At 38.9% G+C, this 27,920-nt stretch overlaps 2 protein-coding genes across 2 annotated transcripts in view; both read left to right on the top strand.

Annotated features, from left to right (window-relative positions):
• The window catches only part of LOC125237502, a 234,480-nt gene that overhangs the window by 122,003 nt on the left and 84,557 nt on the right, over positions 1 to 27,920 (top strand). The gene's annotated exons all lie outside the window — the stretch shown is intronic.
• Positions 641 to 26,609, top strand: LOC125237318. Its single transcript, XM_048144308.1, has 3 exons — positions 641 to 1,047; positions 23,658 to 25,752; positions 26,571 to 26,609. Exons 1-3 carry the CDS (start codon positions 641 to 643, stop codon positions 26,607 to 26,609), a joined length of 2,541 nt encoding a protein of 846 aa, XP_048000265.1.

Below are 27,920 nucleotides of genomic sequence, written 5' to 3'. Positions count from 1 at the left end.
CCATGTATACCGAGTCGCCGAGTCGCATAAACCCGATCAATATCACTTTGTAAAGATTGTAAGTCAGAATCTTCCTAGACCCTGTAAATTAGTTTCAAGTCGCCAGCATAGAGTAGGCATTGCGCATGCTTAGGCACCAAGGCCAGATCATTGACCATAACACCAAAGAGCAGAGGACCCAGAATAGAGCCCTGACTGACCCCGGAACGGGTGGGGTAGGCACTCGACACAAAGCATCCGTGCTGCACATATTTCCGTCTATCACGTCACGTAGATAACTAGCAAAAAGGCAAAGCAGTTTTGGCGAGAAACCAATGCTGCATAATTTGCTTAAGAGTACGTCGTTATCTACGCGATCAAAGGCTTTTTGAAATCAAAGTACAGCACGTCCACCTGCATCCCTCTATCTAAGTAGCGCGAAACGGAATCAACCAAGGTTAAGTTAAGAGGCCTTATTCCTAAAGAAGAGCGTTTTTTGCAAAATGTAACATTTTTCATTCAAAACTATAAAGAAACTATACTACTATATTATTAAAAAAACTGATAATGTTCCTAAAATAACATATCATAAGCTAGTTTATTTAATTTAATTATAAATTGCGAAATCGCGCGGCTCTGCCGCTGCCGGCAAATTAACACGATGGCAGATTCTAAACAGGGTCAACCCATCGTAAACGAGTTCCTCGCTTTTCTGCAAGAGAAAAATAAACTGCTGCGGGAAGGAGCGATGGATGCGGCGACTGCTGTTCAGATGTCTTCGCGCGCGTCGAAGTTCACCGTGGAAGACATCTGTGTAGCGAAGAAAGTGTTGTGTGAGTTCCTTGGAATAGCCGGCACCTATGTACCTCACCGAAGAGGAGACGAAACTGGGAAGAAGAGCCTGGAGGACATAATGAAGATCCTCAAAGACTTCAACGACCGGATTCCGGAGTTTGTGGCGACGGATATCTCCAACATTTCGTCGTACAATCCGGACAACGTCGACGTCAGATGCTTGTTTAAGGAAATCGTGGCCCTAAGAACAAGTTTAGCCGAAATGAATACGAAGTTTGAAGCTAGCCTAATTACTATTTCTGAGTTACGTGAAGAAATAAAATGTTTGCGAATTGCCCCAACTCAGACAGCGGCTTCAAATTTCAAGTCTGATAATCGACCTGCTGACAAGTCGGTTTGTTTGCCTGTTGCCGGCGCAGTAAAATGTGTCGCACGCGCCGATCCGCCGCCCGCGCACCCCCCGCGCGTCCGGCCGCCACATGTCCCAACGAACTCGCGTCAGCGTGCATATGCTGACGTTGTCGGTGAGTCCGTCGCAACGAACCGGGTAAATACACCTGTAAAGGTATCACGGGCTCCTATTGTGGAAAAGTCTGCCCGCACGAATGTGGATGAGGAGGGATTCACATTGGTGCAAAAGAAGAGCAAGGCGCGCAGGGCGCCTCGTAAGACTATGTGTGGCAATGCGGAACCAGTGAATTCAGGTCTACGGATTTCTACGCCGAGTAGGGCGCTCTACGTGTCGCGCTTGCACTACTCCGCCGGGGCTGATGAGGTGGTGGAGTACGTTCGCCAGAAGACTGGCTACACGCTGAGAGTGTTCCAGCTACAGTCGCGCCACTACGTGCACTTCAGTTCGTTTGTGTTGCGAGTGCCGCGGCCGCTGCAGGACACCATCGCGAGTGCAGACTTCTGGCCGAAGGGCGTGGTGTTTCGGCGGTTCCGGGGCAACCTGCCGAACCCTACGCCGTGTCAGACGACGCAACGGAGCCACGCTGTTACGTCGTCGCCTAAATAGAATATTGTTTTTTTTTTGTCTGATGTTTACTGTTTTATGTGCTATACCTATTGTTTTTATTTTTTAGTTTCACAGTGCTTTGGTTTTACTGTTATGCTGTGTAACTTATTTGAATAATAAATAAATAAATAAATAAATAAGATAATATTTTAAAATATGTCTTTTTATACTTAAAAAAATTTTAGGATTTTCGCTCCTGTTGTCTCTTAACAAACTACGTAAAGAAGAAATTTTTGTATTCAAATTTGAAGATCATTTGTTTGGATTCTGTTCTGAATTTAAATATATTGGATACATTTCTTTTTAACATTAGGAGTTTACCTTTATTTGTCAATACACAGAGACAGGTAATAAAAAAGGTTTGTATGTGTAAATTAAGAGGAAACGTAGTGGGATACATCATTGCTGCATATTAAACGAGTCGATGATAATGTAAGGTTTGATGGCTACTAGAAATGTCACGAACCAAGGGTAATTTATTAATGCAAATGAAAATTTACTTTTGTAAGACTATCATGGACACATCTCTTTGTAGTTGACTGTACATTGCAGACCTTACGCGAGCATTTCTTTTTTTTTGACAACAAAAAATTTTGATTGTTTTAGGAAATTTTAGGTCAACTGTACTCAGAATCACGAGTACTTTCAATCTCACTGGGAGACAAAAAGTGTCCCAGAATTTCCATACATTTTTGTTACTTTCCTCTTTTGTTAGTGTTACCCTATACAACATGTACGGAAAAGATGAAGAAGATTTCAAAAAAAGTTAAAGCGCGGAAATTTAAAAAATTATACCTATATTTGCTCGGATTTATCAAATACCTATGCTTTTCAAATTTCAAAATGAGTTCAGACAAAAGTGATGTGGATGTGGATTTAAACTGTAGTAACCTATAACTGCAGTAACCTTTTCTTATAGGAAATTTTGTGTAGATTTTTTCTCGTGGAGATTTTATTTAGCTGTGGGCCACCGTTTACGAGGTATTTACAAACACGGCCCATGAAATCTATTTAAAAATAATTTCCACCTATAATATTGCTCCTAGCTAAAAATCTTATAGAACCTTTCTTGTAGGAAATATTATGTAGATTAATTCTGTATAACATTATTTTTGGCTGTGAGCCACCGTTTTTGAGTTATCAGCAAAAAGCGGCCCATGTAATTTATTTAAAAATACTTTCCAACTAAAATATTGATTCTAGCGAAAAAACGTATAGAACCTTTCTTGTAGGAAATCTTATGTAGAATTTTTCTCGTGAACATTTTATTTAGCTGTGGGCCACCGTTTACGAGGTATTTACAAAAAACGGCCCATGAAATCTATTTAAAAATACTTTCCAACTAAAATATTGATCCTAGCGAAAAATATTATAGTACCTTTCTTGTCGAAAATATTATGTAGATTAATTCTGTCTAACATTATTTTCGGCTGTGAGCCACCGTTTTTGAGTTATCAACAAAAAACGGCCCAAATATCTATTTAAAAATACTTTCCAACTAAAAAATTGATCTTATATAACCTTTCTTATAGGAAATTTTATGTAGATATTTTCTGTTTAACATAATTTTTTGCTGTGGGCTACCGTTTACGAGGTATTGACGAAAAACGGAGCATGTAATCGATAAAAAAAATCTTTCTTACTAAATTATTCATTTATATATTGATCCTATCGAAAAAACGTACATAACCTTTCTTGTAGGAAATATTATGAAGATTAATTCTGTGTAACATTAGTTTTGGCTGTGAGCCACCGATTTCAAGTTATTAACAAAAAACGGCCCATGAAATCTATTTAAAAATAATTTCCAACTAAAATATTGATTCTAGCGAAAAATGTTATAGAACCTTTCGTGTAGGAAATATTATGTAGATAAATTCTGTGTAACATTAGTTTTGGCTGTGAGCCACCGATTTCGAGTTATTAACAAAGAACGGCCCATGTAATCTATTTAAAAATACTTTCTAACTAAAATATTGATTCTAGCGAAAAATATAATAGAACCTTTCTTGTGGGAAATATTATGTAGATTAATTCTGTATAACATTATTTTTGGCTGTGATCCACCGATTTCGAGTTATCAACAAAAAACTGCCCATGAAATCTATTTAAAAATACTTTCCAACTAAAATATTGATCCTAGCGAAAAATCTTATAGAACCTTTCTTGTAGGAAATTTTTTGTAGATTAATTCTGTCTAATATTATTTTTGGCTGTGAGTTACCGTTTTTGAGTTATCAACAAAAAACGGCCCAAATATCTATTTAAAAATACTTTCCAACTAAAAAATTGACCCTAGCGAAAAAACTTATATAACCTTTCTTATAGAAAATTTTATGTAGATATTTTCTGTTTAACATAATTTTTTGCTGTGGGCCACCGTTTACGAGGTATTGACGAAAAACGGAGCATGTAATCGATTAAAAAAAACTTTCTTACTAAATTATCCATTTATATATTGATCCTATCGAAAAAACGTACATAACCTTTCTTGTAGGAAATTTTATGTAGATATTTTCTGTTTAACATATTTTTTTGCTGCGGGCCACCGTTTACGAGTTATTTACGAAAAACTAAAAAATTGACTTTCAAGATCGAATGGCAGGGTACGGACCCCACCTCATGTCATGGCATTATTTTTCCATGGCTATTTAGACCCTCATCTTTCACTGGTAAAAATGACAGACTGCCTCAAGAACCTTTTTTGGAATTTTTTTTTTACCTCTTTGTACCGTTCTGGCACGGTGAAGGACCCGGCCAAATGATCTGGCATAAATACTATGCGACTTCTGAGGAACTCTATTTTCACTTTTTAATAATTCCAGGTTGCCTCAAACACCTTTTTTGGGCCTCAAAAAATTAAATCTTCAAAAATTCATAGCTCGATAAAGCCCCGCTCCCCAGCTGCCAGACTTGCAGACCTGATGTTGGCTATGATCAGAGAAGCATCTGAGCACCTTTCCAGGTTGCCTCAAGGACCTACTCCAAAATCCTGCCAGCTCTTGGACCATAAGGTTTGATTTCGTATGCGTCGCATCGCCGTCGCGCGACCATCGCGCGACCGTCGCCCACGCAAGCCGCGGCGTTAACAACTTACGCTACCCAAATTCTGAAAATGCTCGATTACCTTTCTGATTTATGTCAAACTCGCCGCCGTTATGCATCGTGATCACGGAAAACAAAAATCAAAAAGGTAATCACGGTCCATATCCCGGTCGATATTAAAATGAAAATAACCGTGAATCATTCAAAACTCAAAATAAAATGGTCTTAAAATACGATGAATATTCTCTGCCTACTATTTGTTCAGTAGAAAATTCGAAAACTACTGTAAGAACCCACGGTACCTATTTTAACTTTCCCTCAATTTTCTACTTAACTCTTTAGAAATAATTCAGACAGTTATAAATTAGAAATAAGTTAAAGGTGCCTTTTAACCAGTTTCCATTATGAAATTTCACTTTCGCGATATAATTGATGGCCTGATATTATCGATGGGCGAAAATTATAAATTGCGGTACTATTTTTAGAACAGAATTGTTCGGAAATAACATTGGTTAATACTGTTCCGTGTCCTTGAATTAAATTGTCAGACATAAGTTATTTCCTAGAAAACATTTTGACAAGCTTTCCTAACTTGTTATTTATAAGATACACTAACAATAAGCTACAAAGTTATGGGGAGTATCTGCGAGCGAGTATGCGCGTGTCGGTTCACTCTGAAACCTGAAATATAGTTTTTTTTTAGATATGAAATATGAATAAGACTTTCAGGGGAGCCAGCGAAACCAAGACATAAAGGAAGCCGTTGTAAAAATGTATGTAATGTTAATGAAATAAATTCTAGATGAAAGATTAGTGTCGTATTAAATTATGTATTTAGGTATCACTAAAAAAAATCAAGACTTAACTAAATTCACCCGATTGATAAATCGATCGTCCGAGCAGTTACTCGTTGCCTACATGCATCGTGGTCTCAGGTAAAACTTATTCATAAACGTTCTCTAAAGCTATCTAGCCGATAAAGTTCGTTTGTCCCTTTCTATCACACCCATACGTCGGAAAGAGACAAACGAACTTTATCGGCTTGATAACTTTAGTGACGTAATAAATAGGGAGGTAAGTATATCTTGATTATCCCGGTCAATATACATCTAGCTAACCGCGCCTAATTGAAACTATCATTTTTTTCTCACTCCATATATTCCGGCATTTATATCAGCAGTGAATTACACTAGTGTTGTGTCGTTGTTGCCTAATGCTTCCATTTCTTATTTTGTCTTTATTGCACGAATTGTATCTCTGTGAAACAGTTTAATGTATATTATGTTACAACGTTAGAAATAAGATACAACCTTGTTGGGTGGATGAATACATAAATATTCAAACCGCTCGATTGCCACCGTGTCCAGGGTAACAGGCGTAACGTAACTTTATGCATTACGGTTTTACGCCGTGTCTTGCGTGGGCGACGATCGCGCGATCGTCGCGCGACCGTCGCCCACGCAAGCCACGGCGTTACAGCCGTACGATTCTTAACGCTAACATAATAGTATAGTGTAAATAGTGCGAAAACAACGGCCTGACATCAAATCATTTATCTGAAAAGAGAAGTTGTCATGTATATGAACATCCCATGAGTGCAAAAGAGGCAGACAGATCAGAAAACGTGACCATTTGAACTCGGCGGCCGGCGATAGCTTAATCATAGGGGGCGAGGTCGCATTGGTGGAATTAGTCGCTTTTCCTTTCATTTATGATATCGTTGATCGTTTGATATCTAGCCTAATCAATCCTTTAAAATGCGTACTCTAAAAGTAGGTACCTACTTACATGTAAGATGCGCCGAGACAATTTCAATTGCCCGCCAGTCTAAATTGCACCAATACACCTTATACTGGCTTCGGACTGAGCATTTGCCTCGCGAGTGATGTAAATTACAAGAACACAGCTTTTACGCGTTGGCGGTAAGTTCGTAAATGTTCTTCATTTCGCCTACGTCGACACAAACTATGAATTTCAGGCAGTTTTTTGACTTTATAGATAACGGTCAATGACGACTAAGTGAACATAAATATCGAGGGTTTACTGGTGAAACCCGATAAATCGACATAATTTGTCGGACTTGAAATAACAACATTGTGGAAATTGCACATAGTTCGAATTTCAAAAACCAGTTTTCTCAACTTATCGGGTTTCACCAGAAATAATATTTATAAATGTATAGTTTTGAGCGGAATTTTAATATTGCTAACGATAATAAGTTAAATCGCGACGAGTTGACGGAGCAAATTTCATAACTGCCTAGAGAGAAACGATTTTTCTATAAGCTCCCGCTCCACCACATTTACTGTGGGGGTGTGATGAAAACACAATTAGGTATCAGTGCTTTGCGTATGTTTTTTTCATTTCTGTTTTATAAAATTGTTTGTACACTGTACGTTTACTATCAGCTGCAAAAGTGCATGGCGAATTTATCAATTATTTATTAAGATTATTTATTATTTATTAATATAACATACAATTTACACAGCATTACAGTTTGCACCAAAGCGCTGGCAAATTTAAACATGCTCAGTGACAATAATTACAGTATTAATTATGATTAATTCATGCAAATACACAGTATACAATTGGAAAAAAAAGGAAATAAAAACAAACGGTAGATATTATGTAAAAAAAAAAGGCTTTATACAATACATGTCAAAAAATGCGATGAACAGTCACAGTATTTTATTTTCATTCATCCATCGTCTCACAGTATCTCAAACAATCACGACACACATTCACCCATCTACTATCAAACACATCGCAATCAGGAGCTGATGTCAGGAACGCGTTAATATCCCTGAGGGCTCGGAGAACTGGGGAGTTTCCGCATAAACAATAAATTCTCCGCAAATCAATGAATTCATTCATATTTTCTCCATGCAATTTTGCAGCTCACTGTACGTCTACTACTACATTTGCATTTGTTTTTAGTCTTGGAGATTATACTTTCAAAGCGTAGGTATTTTGGTTGCGCTGTTTATAAACATATCTATTAAAATCCTTAATTAATTTAGCTGTTATGTAAAATATTTGACAAAGTGTGATGCTAAATCAAATAATTGCCGTACTTTGCAGACCATTGGTTTAGACAGTTATTACCTAAAAAGAAGCTGACGAAAAGGAAAGAAGCCTATTTAGATCTAGTCGCGTTCGTCAGTAAACATTTTTGGCGATGAAACAGTTAACATACTGTTTTCTTTACTTGCCTCGTGACCCAAATAAAATTTGCGGAGAATTTATTGTTTATACCCCAAATGAGCGCAGACAGTTATTTCTTAGTGACTTTTACCACCCACGCAATTTACTTTAACTTTTACATTTTCCAAAGGCATTTTAAATAATTTCATTACTTGGACAGAAAAAATAAAAAAACGTTTGCTATAACGCCACCCTAAGGCGGTTGAGAATTGAGGGAAGGCATGGATAAATTCGCACACATCCAGCAGGCCTCCGTGGCGCAGTTGGAAGCGCGATGGCTCCGGCAAGGCCAAGGTCGCAGGTTCGAGTCCGGAGCGAGTTCGGAGGTGTGAATTTTTCCATTTTTTCTTTGATTTAAAAATATGTAAAAAAACGGTTGAAACATAGACAATTTCGTAACATTTAAGGTGCACTGGGACAATTTCAACTAATCAATATATTTCCCATGTTTTATGCTATTAATTAGTAAAGGTAAAAATAATTAATTTTTCAAATGGACATATTACAATGCGCTTATTGAACGTCAAATAAATAAAGCTACGCCGGCTCTACCCCTACGCCTCAGTCTCGAGAAGATATCTGTGCTCATCAGTCACACAAATAAATGCCCTTACTAGGGTTTGAACACGGACTGTCGGCTTCCCCGGCAGGTATATTATATATACCGGTCGTCAAAATTATCATATGTGTAGGTACTTAGGGTCGGTTATTGTACCAAACCATCTGTCACCGAGTTTAGCGTTCGCAAAATGTTTTGTATGGAAATTTCCATGGACTTCTGACCTTCGTGACCTTGGTGTGTTTGTTAATTCTGGTTAATTCAACTGGCGTTTAATCTATTTAATGATGTATTTTTCTAACGAAAAACTCGTACCGTGTAAATGGCTCTTTACCAAACAACATTCGTCCCAATGCCAATCCCGAACTTCGATACCCTCGTTGGGCTAAATCACTAACTGTTTTCATTTGGATCCTGCGCCTGTCCATTAAAGTTCCAAATCACTTTGACCTTTGGGCCTCATTTGTGCGGGTCTGTGTATACGGGCGGCGCGATAAGTTTGTGGATTTCAATCGATATTTAAGAAGATTTTCGTTAGAAATATACCATTGACAATGTCATTGGTATCGCAACATTAGACATAAACATACTGTGTATGTGGGAAGTTTTTGCACATTGTAATTAATTTTCTTGTCACCCGTTGACCATGAACGCTGTAAAATGTTCGAAACGTCGGGATGGATTGTAAATTCATTATACGTGAGTAATCCTTTTCCGTACTTTTATTTCACGATAACTTCAACAGACATTATTCGCTACACTTTGCAGCCTTTCAGATGTATAACCTAACCACAAAATTAAAATTAAAATAAAAACCGCGACCGCGACATAGTGGACCGATTTTCATGAAACATGGCTAAGAACGCTCCCGACTAACTCAGATTTCAAACAAAAAAAAACTAAATCTAAATCGGTTCATCCGTTCGGGAGCTACGATGCCACAGACAGACACACACACACACAGACAGACAGACAAACAGACAGATAGACATACACGTCAAACTTATAACACCCCGTCGTTTTTGCGTCGGGGGTTAAAAATGTATGGAGTCAAATTAGTTCCAACGGTCGTCGCTAACATATTGGACATGTCGATATGATTACAGATGCAGTGACCAGGGTGGCTAGCCGAATGGCACAATCGCTCACGAAACGCTCACGAAACGAAGCGCTAGTAGATATCTATCTCTATCGGCTGCCACTCTGTCACGCGAGTTGTCAATATCTTATGTATGTCGCTGTTGTAACATATTACATAACCTAACCACAAAATTAAAATTTTGAAATAACCTCCGACATAGTGGACCGATTTTCATGAAACATGGCTAAGAACACTCCCGACTAACTCAGCTTTCAAACAAAAAAAAACTAAATCTAAATCGGTTCATCCGTTCGGGAGCTACGATGGCACAGACAGACAGACACACACAGACAGACAGATAGACACGTCAAACTTATAACACCCCGTCGTTTTTGCGTCGAGGGTTAAAAAGAGACAAAATCTAAATCGAAAATGCTGTTTATTAAATTAAATTGTTTTGTTGTTGTTTGTTAAAAATAAGCTGATATTTTTGACCTCGTAAGGATCCTGATAACATCTGTTTTTATATTTTTATTTGTTTAACCTTTGGAATATTGGAGTGATTTTCATTTGTTCACGAAAACAATAAAATAAATGAGGAGGTATTTTATTCGGTTTATAAAGGCTCCACTTAAATTAAAACGGAGTGTAAATACATTGTTATGCAAATTGAGATTACATGGTTCAGTAACTTTGTGTATCAAAGCCAAAATAGAACAATACGTTTGTAAGACATTTTTTCATTCAATCAAAGTTAGTAACCAAAACATTTCGTTGACGTCTGTCGATGACAATGGTCCTTTGGCACTTGCCCTAAGGCCGATAGTCCACTATCATATGTTTGTCATAGAAATATGATCATAGGCAACATGCCTTCCTCTTTCTTCGCATTTGAGAAAAAGGGAGGCATACAGACCTATGATCATATTTATAATAAATAGGGGACAATAGGCCTAAAGACGAGAGGTAGCCGTAACTACCATATATATTACAAAAGTTCATGTTTAAAAGATTAGGACCTGAGCAAAAAAAAAACATCAGATGAGGATATTCTGTGCCCTGTATACGTACGACTACTTGTCGTGCAAATTTACCACAACGCGACGCGCAAATTTGTCATATCTAGGCTTTAATAAGAAGATACAAGGCATGCATCATTACCAGCGCTGTGGTATTCATATGGCGTACTAGAAGAGTGGACTATGCTCAGCTTTTTTTGGGCGATACACAGGCCCCAATCTTTCGTTCCGACAACACTGAGAAATTTATTTTGTTTAACAAGTTCGACTTATTTTTGCGGTTTATCTTTTGAATCAGTTTTAAACGTATGTTTAAAACTTAAATGTTTATGAGTCAGCTTGTTTTTATAAAATCGACTATGTTGATTCAAATATATTGATTCAAATGACAAGTAACTTTTTGAACCAAAGATGCATCGTAGGCGCTAGTTTTAACCAAAAAACTTGTTGAACGAACATGAAAACTAGTTGTATTTTCTCTCAGTGTAGCGTCGCTTCGGGCCAACTGTATGGCAAAGCCTGACGCTATATGTGGGGGGACCCTAAATGACACAATATATATCTATTTATCTATCTATAGCAGCCTTTAAAGCGCCCGTCTGCGGACATAGGCCTCCTCTCCATTCCTCCACGCTTGTCGGTCCATTGCCATCCGCATCCAGTTATCGCCAGCTAGTTGGCAGATGTCGTCTCTCTATCTAAGGGGCGACTTGCAACGACCGCGGGTGACAATATTCATATTTATGTATATTGAAGCCACTTCGGCTTTTCCCCAACAAAACCTTGTTTCCCGTCCAATCATCATCCTCCATGCGTTATCCCGGCATTTGCCACAGCTCATGGGAGCCTGGGGTCCGCTTTGACAACTAATCCCAAGATTTGGCGTAGGCACTAGTTTTTACGAAAGCGACTGCCATCTGACCTTCCAACCCGAAGGGTAAACTAGACCTTATTGGAATTAGTCCGGTTTCCTCACGATGTTTTCCTTCACCGAAAAGCGACTAGCAAATATAAAATGACATTTCGCACATAAATTCCGAAAAACTCATTGGTGCGAGCCGGGGTTCGAACTAGGGCTCCCGGTCGCGTCCGTGTTTCGTGTACCCGTTGCCGGGTATCCGTTCCCGTGTTACACGAATCCGGATTTCTGGCCCGTTTGGAACGGGTAATTAGGGACCGTGTAATTAAGGTCCGGGTACCCGTGTAGTCCGTGCGTCCGGATCGACGGACTCTAAAAACCCGCGGGTCCGATCCGTTCTCGACGTATAGTGATGCTTGATGATCGTTCGCGTTCTTGGTTCAAGCGAATATGAAAATCAGTTTAAAGAACCAAAAATGATAAAACCTTAATAACTAAAACGAGAAAGGGACAGCGGAGCAATTGTGAATGGGGACAAATTTTAATTACTCGATTTTTTTCCATGTTTTACATTTTAGGTATTATTATATAGGGCACGCGTTTTCAGTGGCCTAAATTATTATGATGTCAGAAAGCATGAAACTTGGTGTGCACATAGCTTTGACGTTCAGAAGAATAAATAGAAGTAGAAACACGCCGAGGAGTCAATCTCTTCCCTCCACTATTATATCCCATTTTTAGCGTTTTAAAATTATCACGAAAACTATTAAAGGTTTTGATAAGTAAATATTACGAGTAGGTACTTACCAGAAATATGTCTAGGAGAAGTACCATGAAATTCTCTACAATATTTCCATTTTAAGTATATTACTAACAGTCGGTAGTGCTACCCCTACTCATCCCACTAGTAGTTAAACACAATTATTATGCGGGGGACTTAAGCATAATTTAAAAATGATGAGTTAAAGGTATAAAGGTATATAGCATACCTTAAAAGACAGTATTGTAGAAATTTTTTATGGAGAATATACTTTTCCTAAATATCGTGATTATAGCTTTCACGGTTTTCATGACAATATAAAAAAAACTGAAGATAATGATATAATGAGGGAAAAGAGGGGAAACATTGACATTTCGGCGTCTGCGTACTTTTATTTTTTTCTGTTAAGTGTTTGTAAGTTATCTATATACATGTCAAATCTCATGCTTTTTGTCACACCCTATCCGACTAGCTCAAGTTAAGAACCAGGACTATGGATACATATTCACTTCAAAGTGGTTCCCTCCAAAATAACAAAAAAAATACCATTCTTATCTAGGTATTTGTAAAACAGCGCGGCTACATCTAGAACTTTTCAAACAAAAGGTTTGTCCATGTCAAAGGGAAGCCGAGTGTGAGGTTTGAGTGTCATTATTATCAGTAAAAATCACCACGGGTATTGGTTATTGTGCCGCCCACAAGTCATTATTATTATACCTTTGTCTTCTCATGCGACGTTAATTCTACTAACTTCTTAGATAAAAACTAATAACTCGACAGTTCAAATACATTTCCTTAATTTGAAAGATATTTATGAAATAAAACTGTGGAAACTGAGTGTCACCCGTTGACCACGGACGCTGTAAAGTGTTCGAAACGTCGGGATGAATAGTAAATTCAGGATACGCAATTTAATCCGTTTCCATAGTTACGTATTTATCTATTTAAGTATGTATATCGTCGCTTAGCACCCATAGTACAAGCTTTGCTTAGTTTGGGGCTAAGTCGATCTGTGTAATGACCCCAATATTTATTTATTTATTTTACAACTATGAGACATAGATATAACTATACTATAGGTGGTATGGTCCCTATAGTAAGGCACCATGAACATTATAAAACAATCAAGTAATAGAACTAATATAGTATTTTTCACACAAATCAATACCCTGTTTAGACTTTTATTAGTTAACCTAGAGACAAATAAAGTCCATTAAACTCTACTTTTCGCAATTGTCTTAAGCAACTTTATTGAAAAAAAAAAAACAGTAGACTAGTGTGCCTGGCGAATAATGGACCTATAGGAATAGGAATACGTTTGTAATATTTGTATTGAATATCACTCCATATTATCTAATCTGTACGAGTAGCCTACAACGTAACGGGAACAAGTACAAAAAATATAGTTAACACGTTATTGATCAAAATAAAATGAGTATGTATAAAACCAATTCGTATTCGTTCGCTAAATTAATATAAATTTTAAATTTCACCTAAGTATTTTTTTAAATACAAACCGGCACGGCAATAAGTCGATCGGTCCGCCGGCCGCCTCGTGTGTTCAATACCCGAACGGTGCCGAAGTCCGTGCGTCCGGCCGTCCGGCCCCGAACGCCGATTCGGCACTACACGCGCGAACGGCACTACACGGGAACGGACTTCGGCGGGTTCGGGTAGTTCGGACGCTTAGCACCGCCGGGGCTAAGGGGCCGGGCGCACGGATCGGCGGGTAGTAACGAATATCCAGAGCCCTAGTTCGAACCCGCGACCTCCGGAACGAAAGTCGCACGTACTTACCGCTAGGCTACCAGCGCTTCCTTGTTTCCCGTCCAATATCCAATAAAAAAGACGCTAAGTAAGTAGTAAGTACGTACTTATCCGCTGAAGTATACAAGAACCCCGAAATCTTCACACGTCTAAATATAGCCTTTATACACCCACGCCAATGTGTTGAGCATGACTGTGGCCTAAAAATAGAACATTTGCCTGCTGGGCAATGTCCGAAGTGTCTACGAACATTTGCCTGCTGGACAATGTCCGAAGTGTCTACGATTAGTCTATTGTTACGGAAGTTCGGAAAATGTCTATTTTTGGGGTTAATTATGCTGGGGTCAGTCGTTAGGGATCGAAACTAGACACGATAGGCGTATTCAAAACAAATTAATGATTGTTATAAAATTGTTATACCTATAGCTACTAAGATGGATGTAAATGTAATTTTTGTAAATATGTATTGACATGTAACTTTCGTTATGAAGAAATAAATTGAAATTGAAATTGAAATATTTCGCCATGTCCGATGTCCTTCCTTCCATCCTATACCTACCTGTAAGTAAGTACAGATGTAGTGCGAAAAGATTTGCCTTCGAATTGTTACGGAAACGTACGAACGTGTCATGCTATTTCAGTCAGTGTCAGTACCTACAAGATGTACTGACATTGACTGAACTAGCATGACAAATACGAACGTTTCCGAAGGAAACCCTTTTTGCACTACATCTGTACTCGTATTGTTAACCGGTCATCTTGGCGGTCTACCATCTTCGAATCCATCAAATTGTTTGAGGAAAATCGCCTCACGACATTATTTAGACACAAAACGCCAATTACGTAAGGAAAGACCTAAGCCCTCCTACGTGTATACATACAACACGGCTGGTCAACTGTACTGCCGTGAGTGTGATCGAATTTTTAAGAGCAAGTTTGGCCTGGCTAGCCACATAAGAGCTCACAAGAGGGAAAAATCTTGACTGCTGAGGTCGCCGTCATCGAAATCGATGTGGAGGACTATATATATATATATATGTACTCGTATTATAAAAACGAATTAATATACACATGTACATATATTAAATTGTTTAGTTTAAGTTATATGTAAGTTATTGTTTTTTTTTTGCTCATATTATAACTTAATTTGTTTCACGTTATATTATATTAATTAAGGTAAAGAAAGCAGTAGGTATGTATGTATGTATTGGTCAGAAATTCATTCGAAAACTTTACGACAAAGAAATGCTGCGCAATATACACATGCCATCATCATTTAATCATTATTTGTTCAAATTCACTTTGAGGTTTCAAGGATATTTTTGAATGTAATAACATTTTCTGTCACTAATATTCTTTTGGAAATAATTCAATTATTCTCTTTTGTCATTGAAAATTCACCTAAAATTCAAAAGCTACGTACCTATATCGACCCGGAGAACCCAATCGCGCCGGCTTTTGTTCGGTAAAACAATAGAGCTTATCGTCCGGACTCCGGATATTGCAACCGTTCCGGCCGGTCCGGAACATGGGGTCTTATTCTTGCTTCAAATTCTGTTGAACTCAAGATCGTAGTAGTAAGAGGCGAACAAGGTGGATTACTTCATAGAAATATAGTCGATTTACCTCCGTTGTTTTTAAAGATATTATTAATTACGTTCTTCGATATTTTTGGTTTTTAAGGCGACAGTTTCGTTCAAACATGCCCAAAAACAGTTTAATTGAAGAAGCCGCCCATAGACAGAAAAACATTTATTACTTGTTTCCGAATTTTGTCACGATCACATTAATTGATGAAAGACAAAGAAAAAAAAAATATTTTAGTACTTAATGTGAAACCATGTTTTTCACCAGAGGCTGCAGACTGTGTTCACAGACCAATACAACAAGACGGCCCTTACAGGGCGACTCGCGGTCACCAAGCATACGACAAATCAGGTTTATAAAAGTTTGAACGCGTGCGACACCGATCAGTAGCGCCCAAGTATACGACCCGCTAACAGTGTCCGTGTCCGCTCGCGAAAAAATCTTAAATAATCAAATTTGGTTGCAAACAATGGTCTCTTACAGCATAAAGTGGTGTGGCAAGTCTTCTAACACTTCTACATATAAAAAAGATGGAATAACATTCCACAGTTAAGTCAAATTAATTATTTTGTTGAATATTGTTTATTATCCGCGGAGTTCATTTATACTGGTCAATATGGTTGTGCTGAGCGGCGCCGAGGCGCGTCCATCCCTTTTTGCCGAGTTAACAATGTGATATGCTATCCCTTTCACGTAAACGACTAGGCATGGGGCCATGTTAGTTTATGTCTGTTGCGGGAACTTCGTACTGCCGTTCGTACCATGTGCTACCATTTTATGAAATATAAAAGAACGCAGATTTGTAATAGTGAATAATTATCTAGAATCTGTAGAGCCTGTAGTGTTATTTAGTTAATTGATTAGTTTAGAATATTTAGTTGGTAATTTAACTAAGTAAACGTAAGTAAAAATGCACAATTTAGTTATTAGTTACTAGAATGATTTTTATTGAGATGCTATCACAATCATCATCCTCCTTGCGTTATCCCGGCATCGGCATTCGCCACGGCTCATGGGAGCCAGGGGTCCGCTTTGGAAACTACTACCAAGATTTGGCGTAGGCACTAGTTTTATGAAAGCGACTGCCATCTGACCTTCCAACCCGAAGGGTAACTAGGCCTTATTATAATTTAATTATAATATTATAATTTGTTGCAAAACAAATTCACCACAGTACTGGTACCGGTACCATTGTCTATAATAGACATGTCCCATTCCCATCCCTACTGCTAATCATAAAGGCGCGCCATTATTTGAAACGACCAATGGCAGCACCGTGCGCGCCCGCCTCACCCCGCAAGGATTGGTGATTTGCGTCTCGAACAATATCGCTTGCATTTGGCTTCTAGTGGGGTGTTCTGTGACTGTGTTTTACCTGTGGATATATTTATTTAAATATGCTAACAAAGATTCCTTTAGCCAATGTATAATTATTTACTCGTAAAGGAGCCTCGGTAACCTATCGATGTTTCGAAAATCCTTTGTCCGATTATCACTTGTCCGAAAACGGTTGACAGAATTTTTATAATCCAAATACATTGTTTACCATATTTTTAAAATGACGCTATTTTGCTATGCCACATTATCGTTTTCCCGAAACTCTATAACCAGAAGAACGGTTGCCAACTTTATCATTTGACAACCAATTTGTTAACCACCTTTTCATAAATCCGATGCTACGTGACATCGAAATGTCATTTTCCCCAATATCATTTTATAAAAACTCAATAACCAGAAGAACGGTTGCCAATCTTATCATTTGACAACCGTTTCGTTAATCACCTTTTCATAAATTCGATGCTACGCGACATCGAAATGTCATGTTTCCTAATATAATTTTTCTAACATTACTAAAAAATAGGTTAGGTTAGAAATGCGACCCCCACGGAAACAAACTTGCTAAGAAAAGTGGGTTAGGTTAGGTTAGAACTGCGACCATACAGAAACAAACTTGTACTAGAGAAGTGGGTTAGGTTAGGTTAGAACTGCGACCCTCACAAAAACAAACATTAGCAAGAAAAGTGGGTTAGGTTAGGTTAGAACTGCGACCATACAGAAACAAACTTGTTCTAGAAAAGTGGGTTAGGTTAGGTTAGAACTGCGACCCTCACAGAAACAAACATTTCTAAAAAAAGTGAGTTAGGTTAGGTTAGAACTGCGACCCTCACGGAAACAAACATTTGTAAGAAAAGTGGGTTGGGTTAGGTTAGAACTGCGACCTTACAGAAACAAAATTGTGCTAGAAAACTGGGTTAGGTTAGGTTAGAACTGCGACCCTCACAGAAACAAACATTTGTAAGAAAGTGGGTTAGGTTAGGTTAGAACTGCGACCCTACAGAAATAAACCTTTGCCACAAACTCTCATGGCAAGCACTCATAGGTCAAGTAAGAACTGCGACCGTGAGGGTCGGGAACAAACTTTTGTTAGAAAATTAAGGATTTATTGAACTTTTGATATAGCGGCTTAATAATATTTCGAATTATAAAACTATACGCCATACAAAATTGCTGTCAAATGATACTTAGGAATTTTAATAAGTGTTTATTCGAATTTCGAACTTTTGATATAGCGGTTAAATAATATTTCGGAATAAAAGCATTACGCGACAAAAAGTAGTTGTCAAATGATTCTTAGGAATTTTAATAAGTATTGATTCGAATCATAAGCGAAACAAAATTACAGCGAAATAAGAATCGGGAAAATAATAATAGGGGAAAAGTACTTTCGGGCAAACAATACGTAGGCCAATTAATAAAATGGGAAGCGTTTTCGGGCTACTAATAATCGACATTACAATTTTCGACTTTTTGATAGGTAACCAGGAGCCTCTCATTCAATTTAGCAATTTCAACTCATGTATTCTTGGTTGCTAACCCAGAGATTTATAACCATACATTACGATATAAGAACGTATGCTCTTTCCTTACAGGAGATTTGGTTAAAACATATGAGATCAGCTGAAATAACACTCATTCACGAAAGAAAACAAGGCTCACTGGTAGCCGAGCCAGGAATCGAACCCGGGTCTTCAGCTTACGCAGCTAACGTCCTGACCACTACACCGACCGCCCGCCCGCCGCCGGCGGCCGGTTTTATTAATAAACTAATTTGATTTGTTCCCTAGTTGTAAATGAGATCAGACTCACAATTCATCACGCGGTATCCAAAAAACTCGTCACAATTTTTCATCATCAATTATTTTCGTATATTCTACACTGGCTACCACGAGTCGAACATTCTCCTGCCTTCATCCAGCAATGTGAACAGAAAACAATTCCTCACTCCCCGGCTAATACCAATAAAGGAAATTGAGAATGCAGCCCGAGATGCGATTTTGCAATCGCTTTTGAAACAACTGGTCGGATAATGGATATGAAATGCTTTATTTCTTTTCATTTCTCTTAGCGTATTGCTTAGTATTTCAGCACGTTTCTTATGGACTTTTGATGTTCTTTGTCCAGGCTTGATAATTGTACATATTTGTCCTTTATTTATAGTATGCTTACGCCCATCGTTACATTATCCGAACCGATATCGGATGTCGGAAGAATTTCAATAGAAAAAAAATCAAGATGGCGCCATACATTACATATGGGATATCGGTTCTGCATCCGATATCGGACCGGATAATGTAAAAACTTATACTAAGCCACAGGGGCCATTTTATTTTCAGTTTCATAAATAATTCTATTATTTTCAATATACTTAACGAGCCTAGTTTTTTTATTATTCTGTTAACTTAAAAGTAATTTGAAAGAATGCAGACATCAGTTGTTCATCAACAAAGAATTTAAGTTTTAGGGTTCATTAACCGACCCTTACTGAAATAGGATGAGGCCAGATGAATGAAACGTCACACCAATCGCTCCCAGCGAACCCGAGTTCAATCCAAACTATTCCCAATAGTTTCCGTACGTATTGTGCAAACAACTCACAATGCTGACCCTAAACAATGTGCGAGGGTCAAAACTCTGTCCATTGACGTCACCAGTCATCCAGACTCGGTCAATTTACTGGCAAGAATCGCCTTTGCCGTAAATTCAAAGAAACTTACCAAAGAACTTCGACAGTAGTACAAAAGTAAACGTAGCTTACAAACTTAAAGTCGAATTTACTAGTACCAGAAAAGCCTTTTGAAAAGTAACCGCTGAAAAACTTTGACAGGCTTCTTTGTGACAATAGTCGGGAGACTTGCGTACTTAGAATAGTTTTGAGACGTTCCCGAAATAGAGTAGGTAGCTGTTTGACTTAAATTGACACATATTGGGCGTGTCATTGACTTTTGGATCTAGAATAGTTATTTGTTATACAAGGGGGCAACGTTGTATTTTAACGCAGAGTGTGGATTTGAAAAACGAGCAAGTGAAAGGATTCTATAGTTGAACCACGAGCGAAGCGAGTGGTTCGAGAATATAATCCTGAACTTGCGAGTTTTTTAACACACGAGAAGTAAAATACATTTGCACCCGAGTGTAAGAGTGTAACACAAAACTTTTCCCCTCACTATAGCGAGGAAACTACAACGCAAAAAATGCGTTTATCACTGCTTCCAGTAGTTCCACAGGTGGTAAATCATTTTTATTACTAGATTCACCTACTTTTATCAGTTTTAAAGCAGTTAATTTTGGGTTCATTTCCTTTAGAATGGAAACAGAATTTAGACATCAAAGTATGCAATGATATCTCACTGAAATGAAAGCATTTGTACTGTGTAACGCCGTGGCTTGCGTGGGCGACGGTCGCGCGATGGTCGCGCGACGGCGATGCGACGCATACGAAATCAAACCTTATCGATATGGAAGTATGAGACGCGACGGCGACGGTCGCGCGACCGTCGCCCACGCAAGACACGACGTAAGGGTCCCACATCTGGCGTCTCGCGAACGTCGCGTCGGGTCAACTGTATGGGCAAAGCCTGACGCCGCGGCGTCTTTTTCCATACAGTTGGCCCGACGCGACGCTCGCGAGACGCCAGATGTGCGGGGACAATGCGTACAGTGAGGTGCAAAATTGCAGCATAGATAAATTATGAATGAATTCATTGATATATTCGCCATGCACTTTTGCACTGATAGTACAGTCAACCAATTGGAACCCTAGGCCACTGTAGAACTATGTCACAGTGACGTTATAAATCAGATTGTAAGAAATCTCGTACTGCTTGTCATTTTGACATGGTTGTGTAGTGGCCTAGGGTTCCAATTGGTTGACTGTACCTACATAGAGTTCATAGAAAATACTTATCACAGCAAAATGAAGTGTACAAGTTTCTAATGGAGTGGCAACGCGCATGTGACACTCTTTGAGTTGCAGGCGTCCATAGGTTACGGTGACCGCTTTCCATCAGGCGGACCGACTTGCTTTTGCCACCGACGTAATATTAAAAAAATAAATAAATAAATAGAGAAAGAAAGAGAATTATAATAAGGTACAGCGGGGCAAATCTCGACTGGGGGCAGATGTAACTGGTCCATTTTTCCATACTTTACAATGGTTGCATTATTAAATTATTAAATAGAGTGTCCACCGGTTATAGGTATATGGTAGGCGTGTTCAGTGGATCCATGTAGAACTCAACATCAGTGTACGAGTAATAATGGAAAAAATGGAATAGTTACAATTGCTCCCCCCAGCACGTGTCGAGATTTGTCTCAGTGTAGTTAAAAAGCAACTATCATGATAGCAATAAGGTTCAAATTTATTAAACTCAGTGTGCAGGTAACTTTTTTTGAAGATGACAAAACGTGTTATCTCCGAAAGGGCTTTTTATGGATTTGAACCTTATAATTATAAATACAAAGATTTAGCACGTGCCATTTTTAACCGACTAACAGAAACAAAAAAGGCAAAAGCGAAAAGTGCATCTCAATTGCCCCCAGTCGACTGTACCTTAAATAAATAAATAAATTGAATGTTCTCAATTCGACTGAATGTTTTTTTTTTCTCTCTTTAGTTACATCGCCACAAACAACACGATTCTCGAACAAACTGTAGCTTCATACAGTAGCCTTCACCGTTTTCCATTAACATGCCGAACGGCCGGCAATAAAGCTCGACCACGTTTTGTTTGGCCAAGGCCGGAAAGAGGTGTTTTCCTGTTTAGCAAACACGTCAGTGCAGCCACCCGTATGGTCAATTGGACCCTTTTTGTTTCGGTGTGTTGTGACGGAAAACATGTGGAATTAAGACGTAGATTTTGTTCATTTTGGTAATTTATTGCTACTTTTACGATTTTTGTACATACTTATAACTGAAAAACGTGTAAAGGATTCGATAAAATTGCCTAATGAAAGAAAAATTTTAAAATATTAAAACGATACTTCGCGTTTCTTTACTAATTTCTATTTTAAAAAAAAGAATTAGTTTGTTCAAGTTAATTAGTATGTTTTGTTCTTTACGCCATCTACCACGACCGTATATTAACTATCTTGTCCTAATACTCTTAATTTTGCATGTAAACATTGTGAACCTATCGATCTTATGTAATTAAAACTCATCACTTCGGATAGATGGCGTTACGGGTCTCAAAAATCATAATGTATAGTTGTTTACTTGAATAAATTGTCTTGCACTACCTATCTGCATGAACGGTGCGTTTTTAATTCTCCCACACCTCTCATCGAACGGTACAAATAGTGGTCCTTACTGAACCGATATAAGAACTATATTAGTGTGACATCGAATTTAACCTAAAATGTTGTTTACGTTTTGGCGAATTTTAATGGATTTAAGAAGAAATTAAAGTGAAAAACTGTATAATAAGTGGTAAATAGACTTGATAAGTGTATGCAAGCGTTGGTGTGTGTATATATTCATTATGGAAGACTATATAAAGGAACAAGAAAACGTGTACGCGTTGTTAGCCAAAACTATTGCAAATTACAAGAAATCACCAAAACAAAGACTAACTAGTGGTTATGTACAGTTACGGATGGAATTGTTGACCGAATATTGGACTCGGTTTCACAACAATCATATGGAAATGTTGAAATTGGTACCTAAACATGATCGCGGACAGTATGAATATTTCACCAAAGATTATTTTACGGAAGTTGAAGAACAATACATCGAGCTGCGGTCAGATATGATGGATTTGTTATTGAAGTTAAATTCACGAAGCGGAGAAAGTACGTCGAGTTCACATAACCCTTCAACTGCCACTAGTGTTAGTGATGAAGTCCGGCTGCCGAAAATAAATATTCCTCAGTACTCGGGCAGTTACCACGAATGGACTTCGTTTCATGATATGTACACGTCGCTAATACATAATAAAACCACACTCAATAAAGTGCAAAAAATGCATTACTTGAAAAGTTGTTTATCAGGTGAGGCCGAACAATTACTTAAGCATATACCTATCAGCGAGAGTAATTACGACATGGCATGGAATATTTTATTAAAAAGATACAACAACAAACGAATTATTGTAAACACTATTTTGGCACGATTAGTGAATCAACGAAAATTAAGTACGGGAACATCGAAAGGGTTACGAGATTTATTAGACACCACAAGTGAATGTATGAATAAATTGAAAAATCAAGATATACAAGTTGACACGTGGGATACACTGGTAATTCATTTAATTGTAAATAAATTGGACGCCGAATCACATAAAGAATGGGAACTCGAGCTCGGGTCCCTAGAGATAAGTGATTTACCTACACTCAACATGTTAAACAAGTTCCTGGAAAAAAGATTTCGTGTCTTAGAGATGATACAATCGCCGTCGTCGAGTGCACCTGTAAATAAAAAAAGTTTTCATGTAAATAAAAGTGAACAGAAATGCATATTTTGCAATCAAGACCACCTATTATACACTTGTAAGGAGTTTACAAAGCTGGAGGTAGAGAAGAGAGTGGAATATGTGCAAGGCTGGCGACTTTGTTTTAACTGCCTAGTACCGGGGCATTCAGTGAAGTTCTGTAAACATCGATCATCTTGTCGCCGATGTGGGAGAAAACACCACTCTCTGCTACACAGCACGGGGAGCCCGCAGTCGCAGTCCGCTGCGCCGGTTCCGGAGTCATCAGCGCCGACTTCTGAAGATAAAGAAGATACCAAGGAGGAAAAAGAAGATAAAAATAAAAAGAATATTCTATCTCACCTCACTACTGGGAGTCACGCGCGACTGATGCCAACTGCATTAGTGCAAGTATACGCTGAAAACGGAGAAAAACACTTGATGAGAGCGCTGTTAGACCCGTGCTCACAAGAGTCTTTTATAACTGAGGACGCCGCACAAAAGCTTCGTTTACGACGTACCTCAGTCAGTGGGCAAATTACGGGAGTTGAAGAGATGAAGAGTAAACTGAAATATGTAACAGAAATAGAGTTCTCATCAAGAATCGAGATTAAGATGAAGATGAAAGCAACTACATACGTTGTACGCAACATCACCGGCATTATACCGGAGCATAAAGTGAAGACAGAAAACTGGAAACACGTCGAGAAGTTGAGCCTCGCAGATCCAACATGTCACACGCCAGGTCACATCGACTTGCTTTTGGGAGTCGAAATTTGGAGCGAAATTGTTAAACCTGGAGTGATCAAAGGCCCCTCAGGAACACCTATAGCACAAAATACTCACCTGGGGTGGATAGTTTGCGGAGATGTGAGGACAGAGCACACTGCCACAAAACACATCGTCAGCATGCATCTCAATGTTGATCTTAACAACATGCTGAAGAAGTTCTGGGAGTTAGAGACTATAGAAGAAGGAAATAATACACTAACTTCAGACGAGAAGAAGGCAGAAGACGTTTATGAGAAGACCCACAAAAGAAAAGAAGATGGTCGTTACGTGGTCAGGTTGCCATTTAGAGAAGAACCACCTGTGTTACCACGTGACTCGCGAGAGATAGCAGTCAAGAGATGGATATCGCTAGAAAGAAGATTGGATAAAAATCCTAAGTTGAAAAAGGATTACAACGACGTCTTACAAGAGTATCTAGATCTAAAACACATGAAGAAGGTAGAAGAGGAAGAAAGACCTGAGAATTGCGTGTACCTCCCTCATCACTCTGTTATAAGGGAGGACAAAGAAACTACCCGAGTAAGAGTCGTGTTTCATGCGTCATGTGCTGGAACTAATGGGGTTACTCTAAACGATGCCTTACTCATAGGTCCTACCCTGCAAGAAGATTTACGAGATATACTGCTGCGATGGAGGACACACAAAATTGCATACGTCGCTGACATCATTAAAATGTATCGACAAATTGAAGTTAATGAGGCAGACACGGATTATCAAAGAATCGTTTGGAGGCCTGATGCTCAAAAACCGATAGAAGATTATAAACTACTTACCGTCACCTTCGGGACCTCTTGCGCTCCCTACTTGGCCATCAAAACATTACGCCAAGTTGCGATAGATGAGGGTCAAGAGTATCCTGAAGCCCAGCGCATTATACTACAAGATTTCTACATGGACGACGTTCTATCGGGGCACGAGACAGAAGAGCAAGCTAAAAGAAATCAAAAAGAAATAACCGCAATTCTCAAAAAGGGTGGGTTTGAACTTCAAAAGTGGAGTTCAAATAGCGAAGTATTCATGCAAGAGATTGAACCTGTGAAGAGATCACCAAAGTCCCAAAGAGAAGTAGATGGAAGAGACAGTATTAAAACTTTGGGTATAATTTGGAACACTAAAGAAGATACATTACAAATAACGAATAACTTGAAAGACTTACCTGATCAACCCGTCACGAAGAGGAATGTTTTAGCAGATATAGCTTCATTATTTGATCCTATGGGTTGGCTGGCCCCTGCAGTAGTCGTCGCTAAAATATTCATGCAAAAATTATGGCGATTGGGGGTTGATTGGGATGAAGAACTCAAAGATGACGTGAAGAAAGAGTGGCTCAAGTTTAGACAAGAGATTCCTGCTTTGACAGAAGTCAAGATTGATCGCTGGATATTTACCAATGGAGACAAACGCTCGATTGAAATTCATGGCTTCGCTGATGCCTCGTCCAGTGCTTACGCCGCTGTAATATACGTTCGAGCTATTGACACAGACGGGCAAGTACAAGTATCGCTACTTACGGCTAAGACGAAAACTGCCCCTCTGAAACCGGTAATATCCATGCCTAGATTGGAGATGTGCGCAGCTGTTCTGCTGTGTAGACTTCTGAAACATGTTATAAACATATTAAAGATTGACAGACGCCAAGTCTTTGCTTGGTCAGATTCACAAGTTGTGCTAGCCTGGATAAAAGGTGAACCAGGTCGATGGACTCCTTTTGTAAAAAATAGAGTAACTGAAATAAAGAAAATGGACGAAATAAACGGATGGTATTATGTAAATACTAAACACAACCCAGCAGACCCAGCATCGCGAGGAGTGATGCCAAAAAAGCTCTTGACGAATACCCTCTGGTGGGATGGTCCGGCGTTTCTCAAGGAGCCAGCCATAGAACTGCCCGGAATCGAAGTACCTGAAACAGACTTAGAATGTAGAAAAAACATAAAAACATTAGTTACAACAAATAAAGAAACTGAAGAAGATTTGATACTTACCTTGATAACTAAATACTCGTCGCTTGGGAAACTGGTGAGGATAATCGCATACTGTCGTAGATGGATGCTGAACCTGAAAAGAAAGAGAGAAAATAAAGATCACTTACCAACTTACCTGACGACTGAAGAGAGATGAAGCACTAACCATTTGCTTGCGACGATCCCAAGAAATAGAATTTCAAGAAGAAATTGAAGATTTACAGAGTAAGAGACAGCTGAAAAGAAAAAGTCGATTGTTGTCACTCGCCCCCTTTTTAGATCCAAAGGGTGTGTTGAGAGTAGGCGGCCGACTGCGCCATGCTGATTTAGAAGCCCAACAGAAGCACCCCATTATATTGACGAAAGACAATGCTCTGTTACCTCTTCTTCTGGCAGAAGCACACAGCAGCACTCTTCATGGGGGTCCCCAGCTAATGGTGATGTACCTTAGATCAAAATACTGGTTAATCAACACGACTAATAAAATAAAGAAATATGTACGCACCTGCATCGTTTGTATCCGGCAAAGAGGAGAAACCAGCAATCAGCTCATGGGAGATCTGCCTTCTATAAGAGTAAAACCTGCAAAGCCTTTCCTGATCAGCGGAGTTGATTTTGCGGGACCGATAAACGTGCGGATGAGCAAAGGCCGTGGAGCAAAATCCACCAAAGCGTACATATCTCTCTTTGTATGCATGGTGACTAGAGCGTTCCATATCGAGCTCGTGAGCAGTTTAAGCACAGAGGCGTTTCTAGCAGCTTTAAGACGATTCGTAGCTAGACGTGGACGATGCGCAGAGATGTGGAGCGATCATGGCACAAATTTTATTGGAGCCAAGAAGGACTTGATAGCCATGTGGCGCCAAGGGCAAGCGAGAATCCCAGATGAGTTTGCAGCTCAATTAGACCATATGAGGATCAAATGGAAGTATATCCCTCCTGCAGCTCCAAATTTCGGAGGTATATGGGAGGCCGGCGTGAAATCCATCAAGTATCACATGAAAAGGGTTATCGGCAATTCCACCCTCACTTTCGAAGAAATGGCGACGTTACTTACTCAGATTGAAGGGTGCCTTAATTCTAGGCCCTTATACCCACTCAATGATGACCCAGACTCCCTGCAGCCTTTAACTCCAGGACACTTTCTGACCACTGAACAGATTGTTAGTATTCCTGATGATGACTATTCAGACTCTAAGATTCACCAGCTATCTAGATGGCAATTAACACAAAAGATGTTACAAGATTTCTGGAGACAGTGGCAAAAGGAATTTTTAACTCGCCTTCAACAACGTCCTAAATGGAACAGAGTAACCAAAGATCTGGACCTCGGCGATCTGGTATTGGTTAAAGACCAACGACTCCCGCCTGGAAGCTGGCCGATGGGTCGCATCATAGGGAAACATCCCGGCCCTGATGGCTTGACTCGGACTTATGATATAAGGACAATTTCTGGTGTTATACAAAGATCTATAACTAAACTTTGTGTTTTACCTTGTGTAAAGGACTCCGTCCTTTCCGGGGGAGTATGTTCAAGTTAATTAGTATGTTTTGTTCTTTACGCCATCTACCACGACCGTATATTAACTATCTTGTCCTAATACTCTTAATTTTGCATGTAAACATTGTGAACCTATCGATCTTATGTAATTAAAACTCATCACTTCGGATAGATGGCGTTACGGGTCTCAAAAATCATAATGTATAGTTGTTTACTTGAATAAATTGTCTTGCACTACCTATCTG

This window comes from Leguminivora glycinivorella, chromosome 21 (assembly GCF_023078275.1).
Source record: "Leguminivora glycinivorella isolate SPB_JAAS2020 chromosome 21, LegGlyc_1.1, whole genome shotgun sequence".
Taxonomy (NCBI): Eukaryota; Metazoa; Arthropoda; class Insecta; order Lepidoptera; family Tortricidae; genus Leguminivora; species Leguminivora glycinivorella.
This window is presented reverse-complemented; position numbering and strand designations above follow the sequence as displayed.